Raw genomic sequence first — 25,872 nt, forward strand, 5'->3', positions numbered from 1 at the left:
AAAAGCTTTATAATGCACTACAATGCAAGGTAAAATAGATTGTTTTCAATTCACGTTCATTTATAATAATTATACTTATAATAATTATTAATACATGTAATTGAATCAACTATATTTTTCTTTTTTTTCATGAGACACTAATGAGGCTAATTTTAGACGACTGTGGTAAAGATACACATAGACACAAAGACGAGTCAGGACCTGTTGCATTTTTTTCTTCAATTTCTCTCCATGTGCACAATCACATCTTCACAGTACATTCTCATCTCCACGCCCCTCCCTGAATAAATAATACACCCCTTTTGCCGTTTGTCGTGTGCGGACGGCCATGCACAGCAAGGCCGTAACAAATGGGTGGGAGGGCGGTGGGAAAGATGGAGTGTTGGTGGGGTGGGGGTATCGTGATTTAAAAAAGAAAAAAAGTTAGGAGAAATGCATTACAAACGATAAGTTCCCTTTTTTTATCCTGTAAAGGAATTCCGGTTGGTCCTTTTGTGATTGGTAAGTGAATGTGGTCTAAGCGGAACATCGGCAAAAACAAACAAAACAAAAACAACTAACAATAAGAAAACTTCAGAAATGTAACATGGACTCCTTGTGGACACGCGCACGCAAACAAACGGGCATCATCATAATTATTATTATTGACAATATATCCTACTATGAAACATTCAAGAAAAATCACTACCGTCCTTACTGGCCGCCTCCCGACAGCCAACCGGAGCGTGAGGTGGGCGGGACTAGGGCAATAAATACTGTAATGGTCCCGGCTAATGCTTGTCTTCATGTCCCATTTTTTTTTCTTTGTTTAGCGTCCAGTCCCGAGATTTACGCCAAGTTGGAATAGCAAAAAGTGGCGTGGGAAAATGGGGAAAAAAATTCCATGATGAGTCTTTTTGGAGGGCCCACCTGTGGTCTTCCATCCCGTTTTTATTGCAGAGTCACCACAAGGTCATGTGGTTTTCAAGTCAAACAGTTGAGAGGAGGATTGTGGGTAATGTAGTTTTTCTTGCTTTCCTTTCCCCACTCTCCAATGGAATCGGTGAACTGTCCATGTGCTTGGGTGGGTTGGATGCGGGGGTGTGGACGGTACCGTTCAGGATGGGTTCACACGTCCGTTTCAGCTGCCTGGTCCTGGTGGACCTCCGGGATGGCGATGCCTTGGTGGAGTTTTTCAAGCGACTGCTTCATCTGGAAATACAGGGGAGATAGAAAGCAAGTTTTTATCTTTCTTTATTTTTTTGCCGTGTCGCATGTCATTTGTGGGTGGCCATTTTGGCTCAAGTAATGAAAACAACCAAAAAAATTGACGTGATCTCCTCTTAAAAATGCTGGAGCTTGCCTCGCAGAACTTACTCAAAATAAGAAAAAAAAGAAAAGAAATATGAACCTGAAAGTGAATGTCTGGATTCATTAAAAAAAAAAAAAAACGTAAAAATAAGTCTTTGGGATTGACTGAGTTAAATGCAGCGAAATAATTCACATGCAGATAGACACACCTGGTCGAGAAGAGCCACGGACGACTGCAGAATCTGCTGCCATTTGCTGAGTTGCGCCTGGTGGAACTGTCGCTGCAGCTGCAACACCTGAGCCCACTCTCCTGCCGTCTGGGGAAGAGGACTTAAAGGGGGAACAAGAAAGCGCTCACTTTTTACGTTCCGTGCCTCAAGATGTCAAATTTCCTCGCTGAATCGGCGGTCACGCGGCACAAGAAGGCATGCTCAGTTTGCGCCGTACTTATAGTGTTTCCTTTTTGCTTGACAGTTTTGTATCAATAGTCGGCATTGACAGAAATAAATACAAATGTGTTTTCTATGAGTATTTACTGTAATTACAACCTTATTGGTGCATTTGCAAAAGTTAGTGACAGACTCAAATTAAGATTTTTTTTTGTCATCACTGTAGAAATTTTATTCGGTGATAATGCTGGAGTGCTGATTCGAATTTATGAAAATTGATTTTTTTGTGTCATCAATGTAGAAATTTTATTCGGTGATAATGCTGGAATGCAGATTTGAATTCATGAAAATGCAAATTTTTGGCTGATATTTTTTCTAGTGATGGGCAACTGGAGTTAGGGCTTTTTTTCTTATTCCTGTAGATGGTACTCATGGGTTAAAGACCCATTGAACTCACGTTATTTTTCAACCAAGTAAGGTAAGGTAAATACCGTACCTTACTTGGTAATAAATAAAATAATAATACCTGGAAACTGGCATTTTCTCACAGATTTATTAACTTTATTAAGGTAAGGTAAACAAATACCTTACCTTACTTGGTAATAAATAAAATAATAATACCTGGAAATTGGCATTTTCTCACAGATTTATTAACTTTATTTTGGAAAATTGTACATGAAATAAATTTTAGAGCAAGGGAACAAAGCGTAGGATTAAATAACTTCTTTGACAAATGATATAAATTATAATGATGATATACAGTATATTAATGGTATTATCTTCTGATTTTGTTTAATATATTGATAATTTCTAAAGTTTTTTTTTTGTCTTGGTGGAATTTGAGTTTATACCTTCAATCAACCAATCAATCCAATCCAATTTTTGTTTAGCATTTACACAAATTATTACTTAGGGTCAATCATGACATGAGTACATTTTGACAAAGTTCTGGATCCAGACTGAACTTCCTGCCTGAGCACTGATCTTACTGTTACTTACTGTTCTTATAATTAAGAACAGACTCCAAAAATGACAAGTAAGATTTAAGTCTAAAAAGAATGGAACCACTGCATAATCAAGCAAAAACAAAACTGGTGGCAGCATTTCAAAACTGCATCCAATTTACGAGTTTCTCCAAAAACCGCGTTCTCTTCCTATCATACTAACGCTCACCTGTCCGCCAGCGAGTACGAGTGCCACGTCTCCAGAGTGTGCGCCGCCCTCTCCAGAGCGTAGAGCTTGTAGAACAGCAGCATGTTGAGCGCCACCAGCACCACCAGACTGCTCAGAAACACACAAAAACACTTGACTGGAAACCCCGAAATGCTTCGTTTCTACCAAGCATGGGCCGATAACAGGATTGGCAATATTTCACGATTTTAAAAGTCAATTCAAGTTATTTTAAACTGTCCACATCTCTACTTTTTTTTTCCCTTCCATGTCCTCTGCCTTAATGTGCAACTGCAGTGTGCAGCTCTCATTGTGTATCACACGGGAGTCCTCAGCTGCATCATTCAAATCAATCATTTTTTTAAAATATTGTGCTGTAGATTTTTTACTTATTTTATGCTAAGTGCCCATATTTGTTGAAATTGGATGTGTTCAATCAGAAAGAATTAATGTATACATTAATTGGTGAGCAAAACCCATTTTTCCCATTAATGGCTTGTTTTGATTTTATTTACATAAGGTTATTATTATTATTATTATTGTAACAAATGCTGTATTATACATTGTTTAAAAACAAAAACTGTTTTGCTAATGTAGAAACACAGCTATTAAGCAAAGTTTTTTGTTTTTTTTTTAGAATTCCATATTTTAGAGCTGTAATTTCAATGACACGCGATATTTTGCTCAAGGTTATCATGCCATCAGAATCTGATATCGTCCCATGCCTAGTTTCTACCAAACATTTCTGTGACGGTAGGAAAACATCACAACCAAGCTGAGAAGAATCAAAAAAAGAGGACAATCTTATTCTTCTACATGCGTCTCTATCACATTTTACCGTGTGACAATCAGAAGCACATGAAAAAGACTCCGAAAACATTTCAGTGAGCACACGTCACAGTGGGACTTCATTACAGGAAATAGCAACACGACCAAGTCACATGTTTCCTGTAAGAAAGTGTGACTTTACAGTGGCAGAGGGAGTAAAAGCTTTTGATAGCATACCTGATACAGATCCTACACACAGGTACAAAGTGGCGCACAAGGAGACACAAAGAGAGAAGATGGCGTGAAAAGGCGCCCTGAAATTATATTGCTGTCCACTAGGGGTCGCTATTAGAGCATGGCATTTTGGGGGGAAATTCAGGTTAGGACCTAACCAGTACAAAACATGTTTTTGGTGGGAAAAAAAAAAGACTTAAAAGAGAGTGCTGTGCCATCCATTTCTAATTTATTAAACTATATTTGGATCTCTTGGCTTATATTATTCAGCAACTCCAAAAGATAGATTCTGTCGCATCTGTTAAGGTTCTGGCTCTGCTGGAAAACTGCTTTACCGAAGACATGGCACAGCCATATAAATCTTGAGAAAATAAAGAGGTCCCGATAACACAATTTAGCAATTGCTTCATGTTCCAATTAATTTGCTCTCAACTTGAAAAAGCGCATTAAAAAAGCATTGAAGGGAGTATGTAATTTTTCACAGGCGCCCATAGGAGCTTTAGGGACATTACGGTAAATACATCAATACACACTCTTCCTCCGCCTGTGGTACCTATAACAGAAACGGCAACCGGAGGAGTGTCACCCCCCATGTAATATCATTTTATGATAACTAGACCTACGATTATATTTTAAGCATACAGTTGGTTGTTAAGAACACATTTAAATCATCCAAATCATCCATACTATCACTTTAAATTAGATTTGAACAGAAAGCCTGTTAAAATTTTACACTTCACCCCAGGGTTAGGTTAGTATACCAATTTGAGAACCACTGTTTTAAAGAGATGAAAACTGGAGGATGCTTGATGAATTTAAAAAGGAGTCACTATAAAACAATTGGGTAAGAAGTCACTTCATTTTCCAAATATTCAAGAAATGAGTAATATGCAACTTTTTTTTTTTCTGTGGGAGTGGAATTTCTCCCTCCTCACTCGCCCCACGATAATATTTGTGGTTCCAATCATGCACGGTTTTACTAGATGCACTCTGGGTTGCTCAGGAACTTTGGTATGTACTGTATGTGTAAAAAAATATGACATGCCTAAAGGCTTTCTGGCTTGAGATTTAGCTTTTAAAATTAGTCAAGTTACTCAATGAATCATTTGAGCACTAGAATTTTGTTACTTACATGAAGCTAACGATGAGGAGGATAGTGGAGACATTGTTCTGCGCTGTGCCTCGGGCTCGCTCTCCTAGCTTCATATATTGAGCACCTATAAATAAAGAAATAATTTAGAAAAAAAAACAGGTCTTTTCAAAATTGCCACTGTGCTCAACTAACCGGCGTCCCTGCGCTCTCGCTCCTCCCCGACGCTCCTGTCCCCCCGCTCGGCCGCGCCAGCGCCATCCCGGTCCCCCTGGCGGCGTGAGCAGGTGCGCTTACGCCGTCGCAGGGCCGGAGGCGTCTTGGCGGTCTCCGCGGCGCTGGTGGCGTCGCCGGTGGTCACCACGGTGACCTCGGTCTGAAGCAGCGTCTCCAGCTTGCAAACCTCGCTCTCTGCCGAGGAGCAAGAAATATTTGCTTAGATGGAAATAAGCGTTGGTTGCTCGACTCGTTTCGGGCCGCCTTCGGGCGCAGGAAATTCCTCGGTAAGGTAGTCCAGGTGACTGACCCATGTGGCGGTAGTATTCTTCAATCCCGCTCCACGTGTTCTTCTCAATGAGAGCTTTGACCAGGCTCCACGGCTGCTTTCGGTAGCAGATGTCAGATGAAACTCTAGAGTAAGACCAGCAGACAAACAAAATTTGCACACGGTTGCTGTAGGGAACATGACAAGTGATTTAAAGGTTTGGGATGATTCCAAAAAGAAAAAAAAAAAAGAAAAAAAAAATAACTAATCTTACAAACTTGCAATGTAATTCTTGATTCTTGTACAAATGAGCTTATTATGAAAAAGTTTCCCAAGAATGATTTTTTTTTTTTAATTTTCAAGGGTTTTGTCCTTAAGTCAATTATTCTCATAAATTGCCATTTTTTTAGTATATACATTCAAACCCATCCATCCAATTCAAAACATGACATTTATAATTCAAGAAAGACTTCTCCTGCAAATATATAAAAAAATCTGACTTTTCTTTTAATTTCCTTTTTTAATTCCTCCCCCATTCAAAAATCTAATTTTTAGTCCTAATAAGGAATAGCATAGACTGCCATTATTGTCATGCACCGCTCCGATTGGTGCATCTTAAATAAAAATGAACCCCAAACAGAATAAATTATTCAAAAAAGAAAGAAAGAAATACCTGAGTCGGCTCTTGTTTTTGCTGATGGAAGTGAGGCAGTATCTGTGCACCGTGTAAAAGTAGTCTTGGTATGGGATGCCTGACGTGATCACCTCCGAGTCCACCACGTAGCACTCGCCCTGAGCACTGTTTTTGTGCAGAGTCTAGAAACAGGAAGTAATTTAAGCTCTCGACGGCAACATTGGCTCCTTATTGCAAGCCAGTACCACAGTTCACATTTTAACGTAAAATAAGACAAATATACACAAATATAAGACACACTTTTATCCTAAAACGTGGTCCCCAACCACCGGTCCGTGGATCAACTGGTACCAGGCCACGTGGGCCACACCCGAAATAATGTTTTGTAACAGATTTAGTTAAACAGTTCATTTATTTGTGCTTTGTTTGAATTGATCTTTGTGTTTTGGCGCCGCCTCTGGCCGCTGTTGATATTGCATTTTGTAGTGAGAAGGACGGTGTGGCTTTGAGAGCAGTCGGTGACGCACACGTTGTTTTCTCTGTGAAATCTGGCCCACGACCGTCTGTAACTGTATTTTCTTTGTAAGAATGTTGATGTATGATAATATGGCCAAAATGAGTTTGTTTGTTGATCCAACAACTTGTGACTGTGGATAACATTCTAGCTTATATTAGTTGTTATGTATCTTCATCGTGTTATATAGTGCTGCCCTGTGTGCGTTTAGCTTGTTGTAATTTGCATACATTTTAGGATAAAATCTAACTTAAGGTCTTACCTGGGTCTCCACCACGGGGGCGGTCTTGGGCCCGAGAGGGTTATTGAGGGCAATGGTGTAGCTTAGCACACGGCTGGTGGCCCCGCTACCGCCGTCCCGCTGCCACTCGCCCACCGTCAGGTCTGCAAGAATCCACGGACAACGAGAGAATTACACACACTCACAAAACATCATGAAATGCTTCTGGATAAATAGGAGGGCCTCTAGAGGAAGGGGGAGCGCTTGGTACCCCTACGCCCCCTGCCTCCCCCCAATTAGTGTGACACAATGTTCCTGAGCAGTAGGGATGATACCCATTGGCCAAATCCACTCATGCTGTCCTCATTTCAAAGAATTGAAAGAACAACAAACAAGGACAGTAGATGGAGGCTAAACTAGCATGACACGCATACAACTATTCTCGAAAATGCAAAACTTTATTCTTGTAATGACTTTACTTCTCCTTTGACAAAAAAAAAAAAAAGCTGTATGATGAACAGGACTGCCCGGAAATCGCAATAACATATTCAATCTTAATTTTTTTTCGCTCACGATTTTTGTCATCATATTAAAAAAAAACTAGAGAATTCACAAAATTGCAAAAATTTATTGTTCAATTTTGTTTTGCAGCTTGAACATTTTTTCTTTTTTTCCGATTTTCGGAGCCGCTTCCCTAAAAAAAAAAAAAAAAAAAAAAAAAAAAGTCTTATGAAATATTTTCATAAAATTATTGTAGCATATACCTATATTTTGACATTAATTTCAACATATTTACTGAACTACTACATCCATTAAAACTTTGATGAGGATAATATTTCATCTGGATTTTTTTTTCAAATATGATTTTGATATTTTTCCAACGCAATTATAACAACAACAAAAAAAAGGCTGAAATGTATTCTCTTCCAATGACTTTTTTTTCGGTTTAACCTGTTCCATCTATTTCCATAAAATCCATATGTTTTTTTAAAAAAGTTGTAATTGTTTTCTAATGAACTGCAACTTTTTACAAACAAAAACTTAGAAAAAAATGAGTAATTATGACTCCCTCTGATATAATATTAAAACGAGCTTGCAATTTTCCCTCTCATTTTCCCCTGCAATTTTCTCACTCATATTCCTCTGATATTTTTTTTGTCAATTAGGACTATGGAAAAGAAAACTTGGTGTCATTGAGCGTCAGAAAAACAAATTAGCATGCTGAAGGAGAGAAAAATTAAATTGTTTACCCCAAATTTTTTTTTAACGCATTCAATCCCAAAGACGGATTTTTCTGTATTTTAGAATTGAGACATTCAATCGCAGCTAATTGTGTTTTTTTTCACAATTTTTTCTTCCGAGTGTTTGGCTAAAGGAGAGTCTAAAAACGGCTGCTACTATCAAGCCATTCCAAGCCTTGATGTGACTTTATTTGTGCGCGTGTACCAGTGAAGTGTCGCTGCGAGAAGAGGTGTTGGATGAAGTTTGTGTCGGCGGAGAAGAGCAGGTCGTGCAGCTTGTCCACACTCATTCGGACGGCGGTGTTGACGTGCAGCCGCCCGTTCAGATCGGCGCAGAACGACTCCACCTCACCTGAAAATTGCCAGGATGTACTTTTCGCGATTGTTGCGACGCAATGGAAATGAAAAACGGGCGACCAAAACGAGCCGCGACTCACTCTCTTCCTGCGTGTCGGACGAGTTGCTGGGATCTGTGGGCAGGTCCTCATCGTTGGTGGCGTCCAGCGAGGAGAGGTTTCCCAGGCTGGTGTTGGGCAGGGGCAGCATTTGATTGGCTGACTCCGACAGGCTGTCCCCGCCCTCCTCCGGGTTCTGAGGGGAAGGGAATCAGGCCACGGTCATATGACTTTTAAGATGATGAGAAGCGCTCTCGGAGTCTGTGATGCTTTGTGAGTGAGTTGTACGCAACAGCACAGCAGATGCTTGTAGGCATTTTCCAGGACACGTTGTACTAGTTTTTGTTGTATAACTTCACCGTACATTACAGTAAACATCACATTTTGAATGGACGCTCTTCAGCTATTTTATAAATAGCGTAAACAGAAAGGCATTGCACATTGTCCTTAAATAGCTTCTTTAAGGGCATTTGTTTATTCAACTGCTTGGGTTAACAGTTGTCTATTAGGCTTATACAGTAAACTCGACCCAATGAGATGAAAAAATGTCCCCTTTTTTGCATTTTGCAAGTTTACGAGTGTCTAAGATTTCTTATTTTTAAATCCTTCCTTGCTACCACAATTTTTCCCAATGCATGTCATCCATTTTCTACAGTCGATTATCCTGACAAGGGTCACTGCTGTGACCTATCCGATTCGTCTTCAGGCGTTGGACACACGGAACTGCTTGTCAGCCAATCCCGGGGCAAACGAAAATTTAAAATCATTCACACTCACAATCACACCGAAAGACAATTTAAAGTGTCCAATACAACTTTCATGCACTTTTATGAAGTGCGGGAGGGCACGGGGAAAACAAGCAAACTCCATACAGGAAGGCTGAAGGCGAGCTAGAATTGAACCAGGGACCTATGAAATGTGAGGCGGATTTGCTAAACACTTTTCCGCCGTGCTGCCCCTCAATGCATATCTTGTTTGTTAATTATACACAAATTTTTCTTATACTATTTAAAACGTCCTTTTTTGTCATACATATAAGAAAATACTAAGTTTTATGTAGTTACTGCAGCAGCACTGATAAACAGTGACCCCTCCATTATTTATCTCTGCCTTAGGCAACAGTAACAGCCAGAGAAATATTTCATGTAAGGTAGCTTATCATTTTAAGGCACGGTGTCAAACTCGAGGCCCTGGGGCCGGATTCGGCCCGCCACGTCATTTTATGTGACCCGTGAAATGCTAATGGCGACTTCAAGTTTCTGAAAAAACATTATAAAATAATATTACAAATATTATAAAAAATATTATGAAATCAATTAAATTGGGAAAAAACAAAAAAGTATATAAAAAAAGACACCTAAAAAAATAACTTAAAAAAAAGGAAACAACAACCGTTTCTTTGCTACCAATTACCCTTTTGAACATTTTTTTTCTGCCCTTCAATTGGGTAAATGTTCAAAGATCATATTGGACTAGAAATTCTTTTAACTTCTTCGTCATAACTGCCCTCTGATAGAAACAATAACCACAATGAGGCCAATGATAAAAACGAGTCTTGCACCCCTGTTCTAAGGTAACCCATGACTAATTTACAGTTACTGTTCATGAATTTACAGTACTGCTAATACAGTTGATTCTCAGCGGACAGAAGGAAATCCCTATTTCAAAGAGGCATTTACTTGTCTTGTACCACGAGCCACAAGCAATTTTTTCCATCCAGTAACTGGTTGAAGCACGGTGCCAATAAGTGGAGTGGATACTTAAAGGCCAAGAGACTAAATGGGGATGTGATTTCCATTAAAAGGACAAACACTAGTGAACCTAAATTTAATTTGGCCATAACTTACAAGTGGAGGCTGGGAACTATTTACAGTACAGCAGAGACACATGCAGATGAACGCAATGCAGCAAACTGAGCATCCTGGAAATGGATTATTCAGAAATTATGGCATCGCCATGATTGCGTCAACCTTTAACGGACTTGAGTGAGATCATTTAGTCTTTAGAGGCCCAGCCATTCAATCCATGGGATTTGCAGTATTTTTTTCTCACCAAACATTAGGGTAAAGGAAGTACTCCAAATAGCTGCCACAAAATGAGTTCATAATGTATAGCGAGAGTACTTTGGTTCCCTGATGGGAAAAAGGAAGCACTTAATTGAAGGATGCATTTACTTGTTTTGAGTTGATGATGCTCTCAGTGTCTATTAAAAGGTTTCCTTTTCAGACATCAAAAGGTGTACAGATGATTATCTGCGGAAATACCGAACTGACTAGTCGAGGGAGCTTCATACAATGAATGCATCTGTTTGAGCAAGGCATTAGTTTGTGTTAAGAGAACGAATGACAACGTGGACACTAATTGGCATCTTTTTCAGCAGCTGTTATCAACCTATTTGCAATACCCAATTTTAAAAGCTTCTTCATAATTATTTCAAAAATGCTTAAAAAAAATTACAATTAAAAATAATAGATTTGTAATTAGAAAAGATATGCAAACAAGACGAATATTCATTCAACTTTTTTTTAAATCGTTTTTCTTTTCAAATAAAAAAACATTGCTCTAATTAAACTCTAATTTTTTTGTTGCGAGTTTTTAAATAGAGATTTTTTTTTTCTTTTCCACTCCTGGCTTTTCCTTGCAAATCTTTTTTGCGGTTGCGAATCTTCTTCAGGCTTGTGGGCGGGTCCTCTGCTAAAGTGATGTAAAAAGCCCTTTAATATTTTAATATATTGGATTCACTATAACACAATTTAGCAGTAAGTTGTTTCATGTTCTAATTAGTTTGCTCTTAATTTGAAAATAGAGCTATACTGTTTCTACCAAAGGATTAAAAAGCATTAAATTAGATTTGCTGATCTTTTTAGAAACCCCGTTAAAATTTCACACACCCACTAAGGTGCCTTCATGTAACTCCAGGGGTAAACATATATTTTTTAACCATCGTTTTAGGGGGATGAACACTCGTGGACCCTTAATTACTGGTCATTGGTGCATCAATTATACAGGAGGCAAATATTTGAAGAAATGCTGTATACACATATACACACACACACTACATTTCTATATGAATGAGATCATCAAAAACACTCACAGAGACATTGGTGGATACCACCGAGCCGTGGGAGTTGGGCGGGCTCGGCTCGGGGGGATCCGAGCTGAGCCGGCGACCTGACGAGGAGGGTACCTCGATGGGCAAGCAGCAAGCTGAGGAGGGCGGGGTCAAGCCCACCGCGCCGAGGGTTCCGGAGGAGGGGCTGGCCTGGCCGCAGGGCACCAGGGGCGGGGGGGAGCTACCCGAAGAGGGGAGCGACACTGAGCTCAGGTCCAGAAGATCGGTGACGGACACTGACTCTTCTCCAGGCCTGGTACAACAAGGGGACATGTGATGCTATTTACAGTAATATTGTAAATTGGAAAAATGTTTTAGAACAGTGGTTCTCAAACTTTTTGCAATGACGTATCCCCTGTAAAATATGCTAAACAGCGCAAAGCATTTTTATCAATATGTTGCTTCATGTTCCGATTCATTTGCTCTGAGTTTGAAAAGAAACACAGCTCCTGTCACGGCATTAAATTTAATTTGCTGATAGATGTAGAAACTCATAACACATATTTGAGAACTGTTTTTTTTTTTTAAAGGAACTCACAAGAGGCCGTTCATGTGTTCGGCGTTTGGGGAGACGTAGTCATCGTCTTCACTGGTGAGGCCCAGCTCTGTGCCGTAACACTGGTGCACAATGTGCCACAGTTCTTTGGGGGACAACGACTGCAACCATGTAAACAGTCAAATATTATTCTTTCGTCATCAGGACATTTTCATCAAGTTATTCAAGATTATGCGAGCTGTTGTGAGGGGGTCATACCTTGTCCATCAGTGCGTTCTGCCACAGGCGGAAAATCATCATAAAGCTGCGATCCCGTGCGCCAAAAGAGGTAAAGAAGTGCTGAGAAATTCAAAGGGAAGGAAGGAAGGACGAAAAGGTCAGTGTGCATGTCTTTTGGAGTTGACTCAGCTTGTTTTGTTTTTTTTAATTAAGTATTATCAAGTTAGCGCTTGTGAGTAATTGCCGACCTTCTCATTGTCTGTGCTGATCTGGATGGCGTTTGGAATGAGCTTAGCAGTCTTCTCCTTGGTCATTGAGGTCACATCTTTCAGCAGGATAGTGATCTGCCAACACACAGAGACATTTTTAATAAACATACTATGCGGTTCACCTGTTTCTCATTTTGTCAGAAAAAGGCTTGATTAAATAAAACTACACTCCTCTGGTTACAGCATGGCAATTTTTTTTTCCATGTTTTGGGAGTTTTGGTTTTTATGGTGCAGTTCCTCTCTACATTGAGATTAAAAATAGTCCTGCAGAAAACTATATCCAAATCTGGTCCATATAAAATTTTTCACTGATTGATACTGTCTGTGAGTCCCTGTGTGTTAGTTTTGAATATTGCCAACAAATCTAAAGTGGGGAAATAGCTTTCTTTCTTTAACAACACAATATTTGATCATATCAGTGCATTTTTTGAATTATCTGAAAAGTAATTTGAACCCAACAAGAATTTTCTACATTTTTTTTTCCATTCTTTGACACTTGGAAGCATTTCCATCCAAAGGAAAAAAGTGCATCCCTAAAGACTTAAATATTTTTTGTCAAGAAGCCTACAAACTAGCATCCATAAAAATATTTTAAAATTTTCTGCCTGGAAAGAATTACCTCCTGACCCAGAAAAAATAACAAAAAACAAAACTGCATTCTTGCAGTCTTAAATCACTTAAGAAACAGGAAGTGTCCAATTAAACAATACAGAAATTGTATTCCACATTTTTCAATTCAAGCAAGGTCAGCAAACCCACAGTGTGGCATTCGTGTAGTCTTATATGATCCTCCACAAACCAGGAAGTGGCCTACTAACCAACATACACAAAAAAATGGCGATTTTTCACATATTTTCCAATTTTCCGCCTGTGTCACAATGTACTTACCCCCTGACCTATAAAGAGAAAGGGTACATTTCCACGGTCACTTACTGGGAAGTGAAAAAATAACATTTCCAACCCTTGCAGTTGTTTTTTTGAAGTATGCGTGTGACTTTATCAGCACATATCCACTAATAAGGACGTTAACAATGACGCAAGTTCTTACAGTTGTTTCCCAGCGGAAGATGTTGCTGTAGAAACACAGCCAGTTCTCCGACAGATAGAGGCGTCCCTGGAGCAGGATGTCTTTTTGCAGAGCGCAAGAGTAGTCTGCGGAAAAATGGGCCAGAGTTCAGCGGGCCAAACGCGATGCTCAAAATCTCTCGAGTCAAGCACGATCAATCCTCGGCGCTCACCCACGATGAGTCGTTCAGTGTCCGGAAGCTTCTTGAAGATCTTACGGAAGTCCTCGTTCCGCTGCTTATATGTGGGGCTGAGAACCTGACGGAGAGCAAATTTGCTTGGTAACAATCATCTTGTGTCCAAAATATATGAAAAATAAGTGATAAGAGCGGCGTACTCACATTGTACCAGCTCTGCATTTTCTGCCAAGACAAGAAACACAACTTTTAATGAATATTTGAGCAAGGGGGGAAAAAAAATCCAATAAAAACTGAACCGTGAGAGCCAGAAGATTTGTATTTAAATAAAAGGATGTTATATGTAAGTCTTACTACTCGTTGAATGTGTGTCACATTTAATAAATGCATGCTTAGGTTATGTTGCACAATGTATTTTATGGTCAATTCTTTGCACAAATTCCTTGCCTTGCTCACCTAATCCTTACTTGTAAAAACCAAGATCTGCTTTGTAGTACATGTAGTACTGTAGTAATGTAGTACAAAGGTAAAAAGTAAAAATAAGTGTCAGTCATTTTGCAGATTATTTTTGGCCGATGCATAAACGATATTAATCGATTGGGTGAATCAACTGGGCAATCAATCGACTGGGCCAGAATAAAAACACCAAGCATAAAACATCCCAAACTATCGTAACCAAGGTGAAAATATAACATCGATAAAATATAACGCTGGAACGGAGCGTTACCTTGGCATTGCTCCTGAAATGTCGGGTGGCAATCGGGTAGGCCGATGAAAGCGATGACGCCGAAGGGATGGACGGCAGAGGGCTGTCTGAGCCCCCGCCGCCGCTCTTTTCCCCGCCTCCCTCGCTCTCGCTGGCCCGGCCGCCCCCAAGCACCCGCCGCCGCAGGGAGGGTGAGCTGCCTGGAGTGCTGCGTGGAGAGTTACTGGCGGTGCTGTAAAAAAAGAACAGGAAAATATAATGTGAATTTTTCATTAGGTAGCAAAGAGCACATGGCGAGAAGGCGGACAGGCTTCCTGTTTGACAATAGCCATGCTGTGGCGGACTAAAAGCAAAGAAAAGGCCACACAGCTGGGAGGTTTTATCACGTTGAACGTATTTTGACTGATAAGCCAGCCAAAGTTGCTTTAAACTGAAATGCCACAAAAAAAATTCACATTTGCAGTACATACAACACTAAGCAAAAATTAGCTCAATCATTAACCCTTGTGCTACATTTTTGTTGATACATTTTTCTCATTCATGGAATTTTTGAAAATCCAGATTGTTGAAAAAAATCCGCTGAACCTTGATAGAAATCTCCTTTGCTTGCATCATATGTGCTCTTCATATAATTTTTTGGGAAAGTCACAAACTGGTGCCAAAGCCCCGGCAAATAAGAAAGTAGTAATTACCTACATGCCAAACTGCAGAACTTCTGAAAGAAGTCCAAATACTTCCATTTGTCACCATGAGATTGTTTTTTACCGCATTTGTCAGTCAATGCAACCCTCACTAAGGTCAATGAAAAATAATCAATAATTCCACAGCAAAAACATTTTTTCTATGTTTAAAAAATGTCCAAAACAGTCCAATATCCGCCTGAGACTCACCCTATTAATTTGTGTCCACTGTAATGGACATTAGTTTTTCTTCTGTAACTTTTGCATCATTTGAGCTAACCTACTAAGCAGTAGTGAACTCAGTGAGGGATATTTTGACCTTTCTAATGATGTCTTGTGTTTTTGTGGGATGCAATTAACTTTGCTGTATTGCTGAGACAAAATTGACACAATCATGGACACAAATGAGTCTCAGGGGGATAGAATCAAAGCGGAACTTTTTTGCCATGATTCCATAATGAATATTTGGCACAATAGAACACTTACATTTCCATATAGTAGTCAGTGTTAATACAAAACTAGCAAAAGCCTACTTGAAGATCTGAACTTTATCTGGTGTTCATCGAGGCACTTTGAAAGTTGCTGAGGGTAGTCATGTGACTTGTTAATTGTCAGCACTGCCACACCCTCACTATGAAAGTGTGTGTACACTTGTGATATTACATTATATTAGTTTATGGGGGGTGGGGGGGGGGTGAAAAGTGTATATTCGCTGTGTATCTGTTTTTTGGTGACTGTTTAGTTCTTAGTGCAGACACATACAATTTTGTTCTGTTTCTATTCATTAAACAACCTGGACGTGCAGACCGCCAAATTGCATGTAAATAACTTACACAAGAGATTTGCATCTAAAACCTTCCAAATATGAGCCTGGGGAGTGGTAACAACTCCTCTGCCACGTTGTCCCGAAATAAAATAACATAAAAAAAAGAAAAAACATATCAAGAAAAAATATTTTTCAGACACAATACTAGGCACAACCGAGTTGTCTGATGAGATCCGATGCAAAAAATACTGCCTTTGCGTGATCAATTTGGAGTCAAAGCATGATAAATGTCATGGATTGAACAATGTTTATTTTGGTGAATTTATTGTGTAAAATGGTAGTTAGCTACAAATGAGTGCATCCTACCACATTCATTAGCTTTAGCCTTTTAGAGGGATATTGATGAGAATCTGTCAGTTTGTTTACAACATAATCCAGCCAACCATGACGCAGAATTACACCCCCCCCCACACACAAATCAATTAACCTTTTTTAATATACTAATCATACTCTACTAATATACTACTAATAATCATAATTACGTCGCCTCTATGATGCAAATCCATTCATTCACACATCAACAGCTAGCAAGGTAGCGACATGGCTAAATTAGCATTAATCATGTCAAGCTACGGGGGATCAGAGAAGCAAACAAAAACGCCCCGGGGGAGGCAAAAGTGACAAGGGAGGTGCTGGGCTCGTTTGTCGGGAAAAAAAAAATAATAGGCGGCGAGGGTGCGAGTTGAGGGTGGGGGAGACAGACCGGATGACCGCTGAGCGACCGAGATTCACTTGAACGCACCACTCTCGTTTTGTACACATCCTACAAACGAATGACTTTAATATGAAGTAGAAAATCTTCGTGTTTGTCCTAATTACGAGTGAATCGTAAGAAAAAAAAAACGCGACAGTGTGGAATGCATCGCATCTGAGCCACCATCGAATGACTTACTCGAACATGTCATGAGGCGTTCACGGTCCCAAGCGGGCTACGGGAAAAATAACAAAAAGAGCCGCCGCACTTCTTGTAGGTATAGCCGGGCTCGAGCGGACCTCCGGCGCGGACGCGAGGGATGCTAGTATCCCACCATCGCCGTTAGCGACGCCCTTCGCGGACAGACGACGGCTGCCAGCGCAGGATGAGCCGAAGACCGGCTGCCGTCCATCCGTAATCCGCTCGGCTCACAGATGGGGGAGGAGGTGCGGCTTTATGCCCAGGAGAAGAGGGAGGGGGGGTTCTGATAAACATTTTGGTGACTGGGGGGCACTGATAAGAGCGCACTCCACAGGACCAACGAAGCACCTCAAAATATAGCGGTACATTTCTTCATTACATTTTAATTCCATTAAATCAATGCCGATGTAGTTGATGGTGCGTTTGAGTGACCAAGGAGTTAAAGTGTATTTGGTAGGCGTCCTAATACTTTTGTTCCGCTACAGACATCACCTCAAGTGGTTACAGTGAGAGTGCTTCCGCATTTGAAAGTAACTTAGCAACACCAAAATCCTATATCGTGTAAATTTGGGGGGCAACAAGTCCCAGTTTTTTTTTTTTTTAAATAACACTACAACTTTATTTGCATAATCCTATTTTTTTCTTGAAAAACTACAAGTGTTTTCTTGTACTAGAGTGCATGCCCACATATTCATGTTTGGCACTTGGCAAATTTACCTTAGTATTACGTCAATAAAACTTTTGAGTCAAAACAAACAAAAAAGTCATGACTCACAAATGCGTCTTTTTGTATCTAAAATAAACACCAACAAGAATAAATCATTAATTTGAAAGACTTGTTTTGTGGAATTTGATCTCATGAAGGCCTGAGTTTTCTCTGTGACGCCAAGTCGGCTGCCAAAAAAAAAACTGTCGACTATATGTATTACATTTATTGCATTGTAGCGTCTAATTATAAGGGAAGTAAAGTAAAAACAAAAAATTAAATACAATATGTTCCGTGTGCCCACACTAGTCTAAACATGAAGTTCCGATTGATGTTGCTGTTTGATGTAAGTGGCCTGTCAAATGAATTCCTCTCCGGCATCATCTAAACCGAACCAGTCCAGCCGATTCCTTCACCGTCAAACTGCGTCCATCCCGCTGGATTAGAGCGCACGTCAGAATCCAGCAACCTCAGTCTCTGAATGTGTAATCTGCTTTCAGGGTGAGAGTTGCATCAAAGTGACAGGAAATGGTGAGCGCCTCTTCCTTCCTAACAATAAGAACTTTTTTTTTTTCCTTTCAGCGGATTTGGTCAAGGTATTATTGAGTTCCTCTGGCTTTGGTACTGATGTAAAATACACTTTATAAATACACTTATATATATATATATATATATATATATATATATATATATATATATATATATATATATATATCATAGTGGAGAAAGTGTGGAAACTCCCGAGGTCTACACCTTTTTCATGAGCTTGGAGAATATATGGTGGAGTCAATAAATTGGCTGCAAAAAGATGAGAGGGGATGGGGAGGTGGATCAGGGGGTGGGGGGGATCACCCTCGCCATACAGAGCCGCGTGCGATTGGGCCTACGTGACATCATCAGACGACACGCAGGCTCCGATTGGCCGAGAGTGATGTCATGATTCTAAAGCAGGGTATGCATGGGGCTTGAAGGCCCCGCCTCCCAGCTTGTTGTGACTGCTCGGTGGCTTGACTGTCAATAAGCATGTTGTTGTGGCTCATTTTAACAAGAGGATTCATAAGAAATTATGCTAACTTGGAGAATAAGACATCGATAGCTCTGTGCGGCGTTAACTATAAGCATCAACGTGAGGTTTGGTTTCTTGTCCTCCATACGGAGATCTGGTTTTAGACACTGAATCCCCCACAGAGCATGTGGCGCAGATTGCTGACTGAGCAGACCTTCTGTTCCCAGCTGGGGGACCTTGTGTACTGTACGACAAGAACACACTCGAAAACCTCCGGAAAAATAGACTTCAAGTCAATCTCAGTACAGTGGAAACCCAACACCAAAAAGCAATAAATAGTTGTCGATTGCAACAAATATTGGACAATATTATGTACGTTAATAATTGTACATTTTATATATATATATATATATATATATATATATATATATATATGTATATATATATATATATATATATATATACATGTGTGTGTGTGTGTGTGTGTGTGTATCGTGTTTGAGTGGGTTTCAATTCACTTTGTAAAGTAGGGCAAGGCAATGAATCAAGTTAGTTATTTCTGAAAATGAGCAAAATGGTGATTAAATGGTGCTATTAATGTTGATTTTACATTATTACTGATTCAAAATAAGTATACATTATTGTCTGACCATTTTACAGAGAATTTATTTTTGAATAACCAAAGGTTCTTGAAAGAAATCTTGGTAGGATTTATTACATTCATGTTCTTTTAAAACAATTCTTGTAAAAATCATGACTCTTCCCCAGGCATTCCAATTCCGATTTCATTCACATAAAATGACTGACGTTTCAATTGCCTCTCACACGATTTTAACTATTCTAACTTCTCAAAATTATGGCCTTTTACCCTAAAGATTGAACAATGTTTCTTGTAAAATTACACCTTTAATCAGTTACATTATCATTTCTTGCACTAATATACGTCGCTCACAAAATTCTGACGTTCCCCATTTAGTACACTTACATTTCCTCCACTTCATTTGTCTAGAATTACAGCATGTTGACAGTAACTTACAGTAATATTTAAAAGAATTTTTAGAGGTAAACTATCTGCTTTGATTTTGATGAGCCTTAGATTGCTATATTTTGATATTTCCCTTATGAGAGCACAGAATTGGTGTAATTCGTATAGCTCGAGGCTGCCGATTTTTGTCCGAGTGCAGCACACTAACCTGCAGCTGTCCCAGTCCGAGTCTCTGCCTAGCAGGCTCCTGAGGGACCAGCGAGAACGCCGACTGGGAGAGGGGCTACGAGACCAAGATTGGGACGGTGGCAAAAGGAGGTCCTGGTCCTGCCGATCCGTTTTTATCTGCGGGCCCTCAAAGGCGGAAGGTGCGGGAGTCATTTCCTCCTCAATTACGATCTGCGGCGTTCCGGACCGCTTGTCTGAGCCGCGCTTCTTGGTCCGGCTGCGGCCGCGGTACGAGCGCGGGTGGCGGCCCGAGCGGAAGGGCCGGGGGCTGGGCGAGCGAGACCAGGACTCCGTGTCGGAGGACGGGGGCAAGACCGTCAACGTCGGGACGGGGACGGGCCGAGGGGAAGACATGGTCATCTCGGGAACGCCGACTTGCGGCTTGTCAAGAGTCCAGACCGGCCGCGTCCTCCATCTTGGAAAACGCTATTCTAAAGAAATCGGTCATTCTTCGGAAATAAGTTGCTATGAAGGTTGTCCACCATTAAGTTCCTCCACAGTCAAGTTTGCGTCACGACTCTCATCTTTGCAAGCTCACAGGTAAAACACCTGAGGGGTGAAAAGACTTTGCACTCAAAATGTAAGCTGTCCCCTGACAAGCTAGAAATGAAAAATTTCACATATAAATCATGTCAATAAAGTTCTCCACTGAGATAATTATTGTATTTCACTCCTGTCTTCATATGAGAGGCAGAACGGTTTTTTTTTGTTTGTTTGTTTTTGTTTTGTTTATTTTGTTCAGGACCAATATCGATTAAAAGTAGTCAAGGATGCTGAGAAACCGATCTTTGGAACCGATAAGTTGAAATTCCAACTCTTAACTTTGTTGAAATGTCTTGCATATTGTTGATTTTTTTTTTTGTTGAATAAATATTAGACAACGTACATCTTTGTGCAGGGAGCTCCCAGGATCATCAGACTGACTAAAACGTAAACAAGTAAATAAATATCTAAAGTTTTCCAAAATAAATCATGTTCTACAATATTTTAAAAATAACAAAGGTCAAAATTTCAGTTAACCTTGTTTTTATTAAAAAAGGAGAACAGCGTTCCCGAGCTCTGCAGTATCTCTTATAAAGTTAAATGAAAATTGTAATGAAAGTAATGTCGTGAACAGTTTCAAAGTGATCGACAATCAGCCATCAGACGTTTTAAAAGGGAAAATGCCGATATTTACCAAAATGCCAAATATCAGCACCATTAATTGCTCCAGCTGATAATAGCACCTCAAATTCCTAATAATTCCACAACAAAAAATAGACTAAGTAAATTAGCTTTTTTTTCCCACACAGACTAATGTCAATGCAGATTCATGCACCACTTGGGTAGAAATAAGTTGCCACAATAGTGTCAAGACAGGAAGAATAAAACACCTAAAAGTCAAAAAGCCTAAGCTTTGTGATCATTACATACCAAAATAAGAAGATAGAAGTGCAATGTGATGTTCACTCATTTCAAACAGTTTACCACCGCTAGGGACTATACAACATGCCGCTATGCTCCCACAAGTGTTCAAGGACAGAGACAGCTGCACTTTCAATCGCTTTGGCAGAACAAACACATAATAATCACACTTATTTCCATCAGTTGTCCATGTTCACATCTCACACAAAATTACTCAATATCCAGACTTAACTGAGCTGACAACAGCCAACTCTAAACTATCATTTCCTGATAGCCACATCACTCACAAATTGAAGGTGAGGCCCGCCTTTTAAATCCACACACACTCAAAGTCACAAATATTTAAGTGGACAAAACAGCTGCACCTCAAATGAACATTGTGATAAATACGACAAAATCAATTTTGATCTGATGAATAATTGACAATCAATGCTAAAAGAATGTTCCGCCAGCTGTTCTGCACCAACATAATGTGAAAGGGTACAGAGTTGCAGCAATATCCTGCCTTTACTGGGCTCTGTGTGAAAGGTCAACAGGGATAGTTTATATATTTAGGGCCTCTTTCTTATATACATTTACCACGAGGTTGTTTAAAATCTTCATATGTAACCCACAAGCTGTGGATTCCCAACCCGGGACATGGATTTTTCCGCATTGAATTCTTGCTCCAAGCCAGGAAATCGTGGGCCTAATGCTGGGAAGGGGAGAATCTGAGCGGGCCCACTTCCTGTTGTGAGTATTACATGACATCTGATGACACTCAAAACAAGTCCAAGAAAGACCAAAAGTGCATGACGGCGATGCGGAAAAACACGCATGAAGGTCATAGGGGAACATTCCAGCAAAAAGGCACACATCACCATGGCGTGATTGAAATAAGGCTGAACAAGATGCCCCCCTGCCCTGAAAAACTGATTTTAACCAGTCATTCTGATCAATCACAATTTAAATGGCTTTGAATTGAAGTATTAAACACAACATACATTTAATATATTCTGATTGAATGAGTAAAGCAATTCTGAACGATTGTAAACATGTCGCGTAAACCACTCGTACAGAAACCTGCCACTTTTCAAATCTTCAATTTTTAAAAAGACGAATTAATCAAATTAATTCGATTTGCTGCCCAACCCTAGTTTGAAACGTACACAATGGACGAAACAAACTGCATAAAGTTGTCATGAGATGTTCTACAAAAAGCACACACTTTCACCTTATGAGTTAAGCTGTTTACAAGTTTTTGATTTGCAAGCCTAGACTTGGACTATTTTATTTGTTGAGTTGTGATGAAATGTAGAATTTGACGCATTTGATGCAACTCTTGCATTCTCTATGCAAATATGATTTGAGTTACGAGTGATTTGTTACATGGAAGGTTAAGTGGAAAAATCGTAAATCACGGATACATCGAATGCCCCTTTCCACATTTTATTACGTAACAGACTGAAAGCAACTTGGGGTAGGGGGGGGTGAAATAAAAAACTGAGTCAAGGCCACCTGCATGTGTGAATGGAGGACACTGGAGCGCAACTCTGTTTGCCCTCATGTTTGAACAAGAACAATTTAAGCATTGACATGTTTGACCAACCTAATCTTGCAAATACACTTTCGAATCAATGCACATATAGTATAACCCTAACCCTTTTGCATCACCTTAATGGTTTGATCGAAAAGTCATGCAAAAACTTGCCATTTGTCTTTACTCTCTGCCTACCTGCCGTTGGACGAATTCCCCCCATTCCGATGATCGTGTTCGGCCTCGAAGACAAGGCGAGCGACGGCGCGCGACGTGATGTTAAAATCCACTTTTTCCACGGAGCACATCATCAGCATGGTGGTACGGTACGGAAGCTCGCCCCGCCGACGAGGAGCGCATCCACTGGGGCTGTTTTTGTTTTTTTTTCTTTAGCCTCCACCCGGCAAGCTAGCTGCAGCGAGCGAAAGTTTGGCCCAACTTTTTCTTCTCCTAAGACCCTGCCTCGACTTGTTTTTTGGGGGAGGCCAAATACCGTCGTATCTCCAGCCCCCGAAAAACGGACGACGAACTAAAGGGCGTCAGCTTCTATTATTTTTACATTAAAATCACCCCAATAAAACATGTTATCGCAGAAAAAGTGAAGAACTGAGTTAAATGGATGAGTTTATTGTTGTCGGTAAGGGGAGGGGGATGGAAGAGCAAATTTAAAGATTTGGCGTTTCGGCAGGGGGAACCACGACGATCGATAATGAACTAATCCCTCATTTTTAACTTTACTCATCGTACATGCATTTTGATTAATATTAAATAATTGAAATGAATAAATTACTTCTTGTATAGAATATCGAGGAATAACTAGATAAGAGAAGAAAGACGTGATAAACGCGTCACCCCTCTAAACAAAATTGGTTGGTTCAGTCTTGGAAATAACTGTCTGCCTCAAGCCTCCGAGGCCGACTGGAACGCAGAATATTACGCGATGGTGGGGGGAAGCTGATGTTAACATATTGACTACTCCGCTTTGTTTTAAAAAAAGTTCGATCATCACTTGTGTTTTATGTCAATTATATTGTAACATGCCGTAAATTAATGCATGTGAAATACAGCAGTCATAAGATAAAGCAAAAAGTAAAATGACGACGAGCACCCCCCTGTGGCAAACTTTGTGGTTAGGTCCGGGAAATAACAGTCCGCACTCCGCAACAAGTACAAACCGCTGTTGAAAAATGATGCGTGTATATATATATATATATATGTTGCAAAAACAGAAATAAAGTTATTTATTTGGCACCTTTTTACTTAGTGCGCACATAATTTAATGAATACCAAAATACCACGTATTAAATAAATCCACATGTCGTGGAACGGTGTGTAAATAAACAAAGAAAAGAGTCAAAAGAACACCTTGTTCCCCCTCAGCAAACTTTGTGGTTCAGCCCACGAAATAATCCCCCCATGTGGAAAGTTAGCTCATTGCTAACTTTAGTTCGCAACAAGACATCTATCATCCGTCAAAAAGAAATTGCCACCCTTTAAATCCAGGTTATATAATACCTACGGACAGAAAAAATATACGATGTTATTTATTATAATGACTTAAGCGGAATTGCGACCCCTAGAGCTAAACCGGAAGTCATACAGTCTCAGTATAATCGTTACCCTTTGTCAAGTGACTCAAACGCGTGACGGTGTACCTTTGCCACTCTTCGTGGAAGAGATCTTAATAAAAAATCTATTTGTGACACACGCAGAGCTTCCTAAATGTCAACGCAGTGGAATTATAATGCGTTTAAGCCAAGTGGTGGGCAGGCCAAGGTGCGTGGGCATGAATGCAGTATGATAAAAATAAAACAATGACTGTTTTTTTTATATTTGTCATTTTCTTAAATTTATTTACTTTCATTCTGAAAAACTAAACCAAAAAATGCTTGGAGTTTATACAGATTTTTTTAAACATATGCCTTTTTTTTCTTGAAAATGTCAACATTATTGTCATAAAGCGATAGTCATCATTTAGCCGATATCAGTAGTAAAATAAATTGTCTCTAAATAATAGTATGGCTAAATTATTTTTCATGTGCAATTAGTATTTTTATTTTGTCCATTGTGCTGAAATCTAAGGTGACGACCAATCACAGTGAGCTTGCAAATATCACATGACCTTCAGCACAGGTGATGTCATTTTCAATCAATAGCAAGTGGAGAACACGTATTTAAAGCTATTAATTGTACATGACGAATAATTTAGTTACCAGATTAATTATACAGGTAGACAAAACATTGACGTTTTAAGTACTGAAAAGGGCTAAATAAATATGCAACTTCTTTCTCGGAAATGTTAGAATCTTTTAGTCTCACTCGTGTACATTTTTTTCCTTGAAAATATTGTTTTATTTTTACAAATTCATCTCGATTTCCTCCAAAAATATATAAATTTACTTAAATACAAATATTGGTTGTTTAAAAATATATGTTTTTTTTGTTTTTTTTAACTTTTTTATTAATAAATTTATGTCAGAAGACCAAAAACTTTGGTTATTGACAAGATGCACATTTTTGACCTTGCTCCAGTATATATATATATATATATATATATATATATATATATATATATATATATATATATATATATATATATATATATATATATATATATTTTTTTTTTTTTTTAAACATGCTAAAAGAACCAAACAATTTAGAGGAACAACTTTTTGAAATATCAGTGGAGAACTTTATGTGTGCAATTTGTTGCTCTCACCTTCCTTCTGCTGCAGCATCACTTCACGTTCATGTCACCTTGTCTGATGGGGGGAAAAAAAAATCAAACAAAAGAGCAGCAACATGATGTTGAGCCAAAGAAACTGTATCCAAACTTGTCAATGAGGAGCAGTAAAGATGAACATTCAGCCAAAGAGGGTACTTAAAACACAATAGGATTTTTTTTCTTGGCTTATTTGAACAGATATGATGAACACAAAGCGTGGCTATGTAATTGCGTTTACCTGCCACGGCGCAGTGTTTGGTATTCACTCAACGGCAGAGCATCACAATGACTTGGCACTTTCCTTGAAGTCCGTGCGCCATCCTTCCCGACTTGCGCTCCACTCGGGCTGCCAAGCACTCGGGAGCTGCTCCAGGCTGCCGGGAGGCTCAGCGGAAACTCGATCTGTGCTAAAAATAAGAAACATCAGCAGCATTGGAGAGAAAGGATATGTGTGTGTGTTTGTTGGGT

At 39.6% G+C, this 25,872-nt stretch overlaps 1 protein-coding gene across 4 annotated transcripts; it reads right to left on the bottom strand.

Moving 5' to 3' along the window:
- Positions 1-194: 194 nt before the first annotated feature.
- gramd1a (GRAM domain containing 1A) lies at positions 195-25,872 on the bottom strand. Of its 4 annotated transcripts, XM_088411942.1 has the most exons (21): positions 25,643-25,862; positions 25,399-25,441; positions 19,740-20,308; positions 14,455-14,665; positions 13,932-13,952; positions 13,764-13,848; positions 13,574-13,677; positions 12,505-12,600; positions 12,296-12,376; positions 12,080-12,198; positions 11,524-11,794; positions 8,472-8,625; positions 8,240-8,386; positions 6,836-6,957; positions 6,099-6,241; positions 5,468-5,571; positions 5,137-5,352; positions 4,984-5,068; positions 2,853-2,960; positions 1,500-1,620; positions 195-1,191 (listed from the first exon to the last, which is right to left on the bottom strand). In XM_088411942.1, exons 3-21 carry the CDS (start codon positions 20,117-20,119, stop codon positions 1,108-1,110), a joined length of 2,652 nt encoding a protein of 883 aa, XP_088268068.1. In that variant the 5' UTR covers positions 20,120-20,308; positions 25,399-25,441; positions 25,643-25,862; the 3' UTR covers positions 195-1,107. The 4 variants fall into 4 exon arrangements, 3 of the variants coding, with proteins under 3 accessions (XP_088268068.1, XP_088268069.1, XP_088268070.1); XR_015865247.1 differs by lacking the exon at positions 195-1,191 and having other exon boundaries at positions 1,571-1,620; positions 2,853-3,866; positions 25,643-25,872; XM_088411943.1 differs by lacking the exons at positions 19,740-20,308; positions 25,399-25,441; positions 25,643-25,862 and adding an exon at positions 22,878-23,296.

This window comes from Hippichthys cyanospilos, chromosome 3 (genome assembly GCF_059441005.1).
Source record: "Hippichthys cyanospilos isolate Australia breed blue-spotted pipefish chromosome 3, RoL_Hcya_1.0, whole genome shotgun sequence".
In the NCBI taxonomy this organism is placed as follows: domain Eukaryota; kingdom Metazoa; phylum Chordata; class Actinopteri; order Syngnathiformes; family Syngnathidae; genus Hippichthys; species Hippichthys cyanospilos.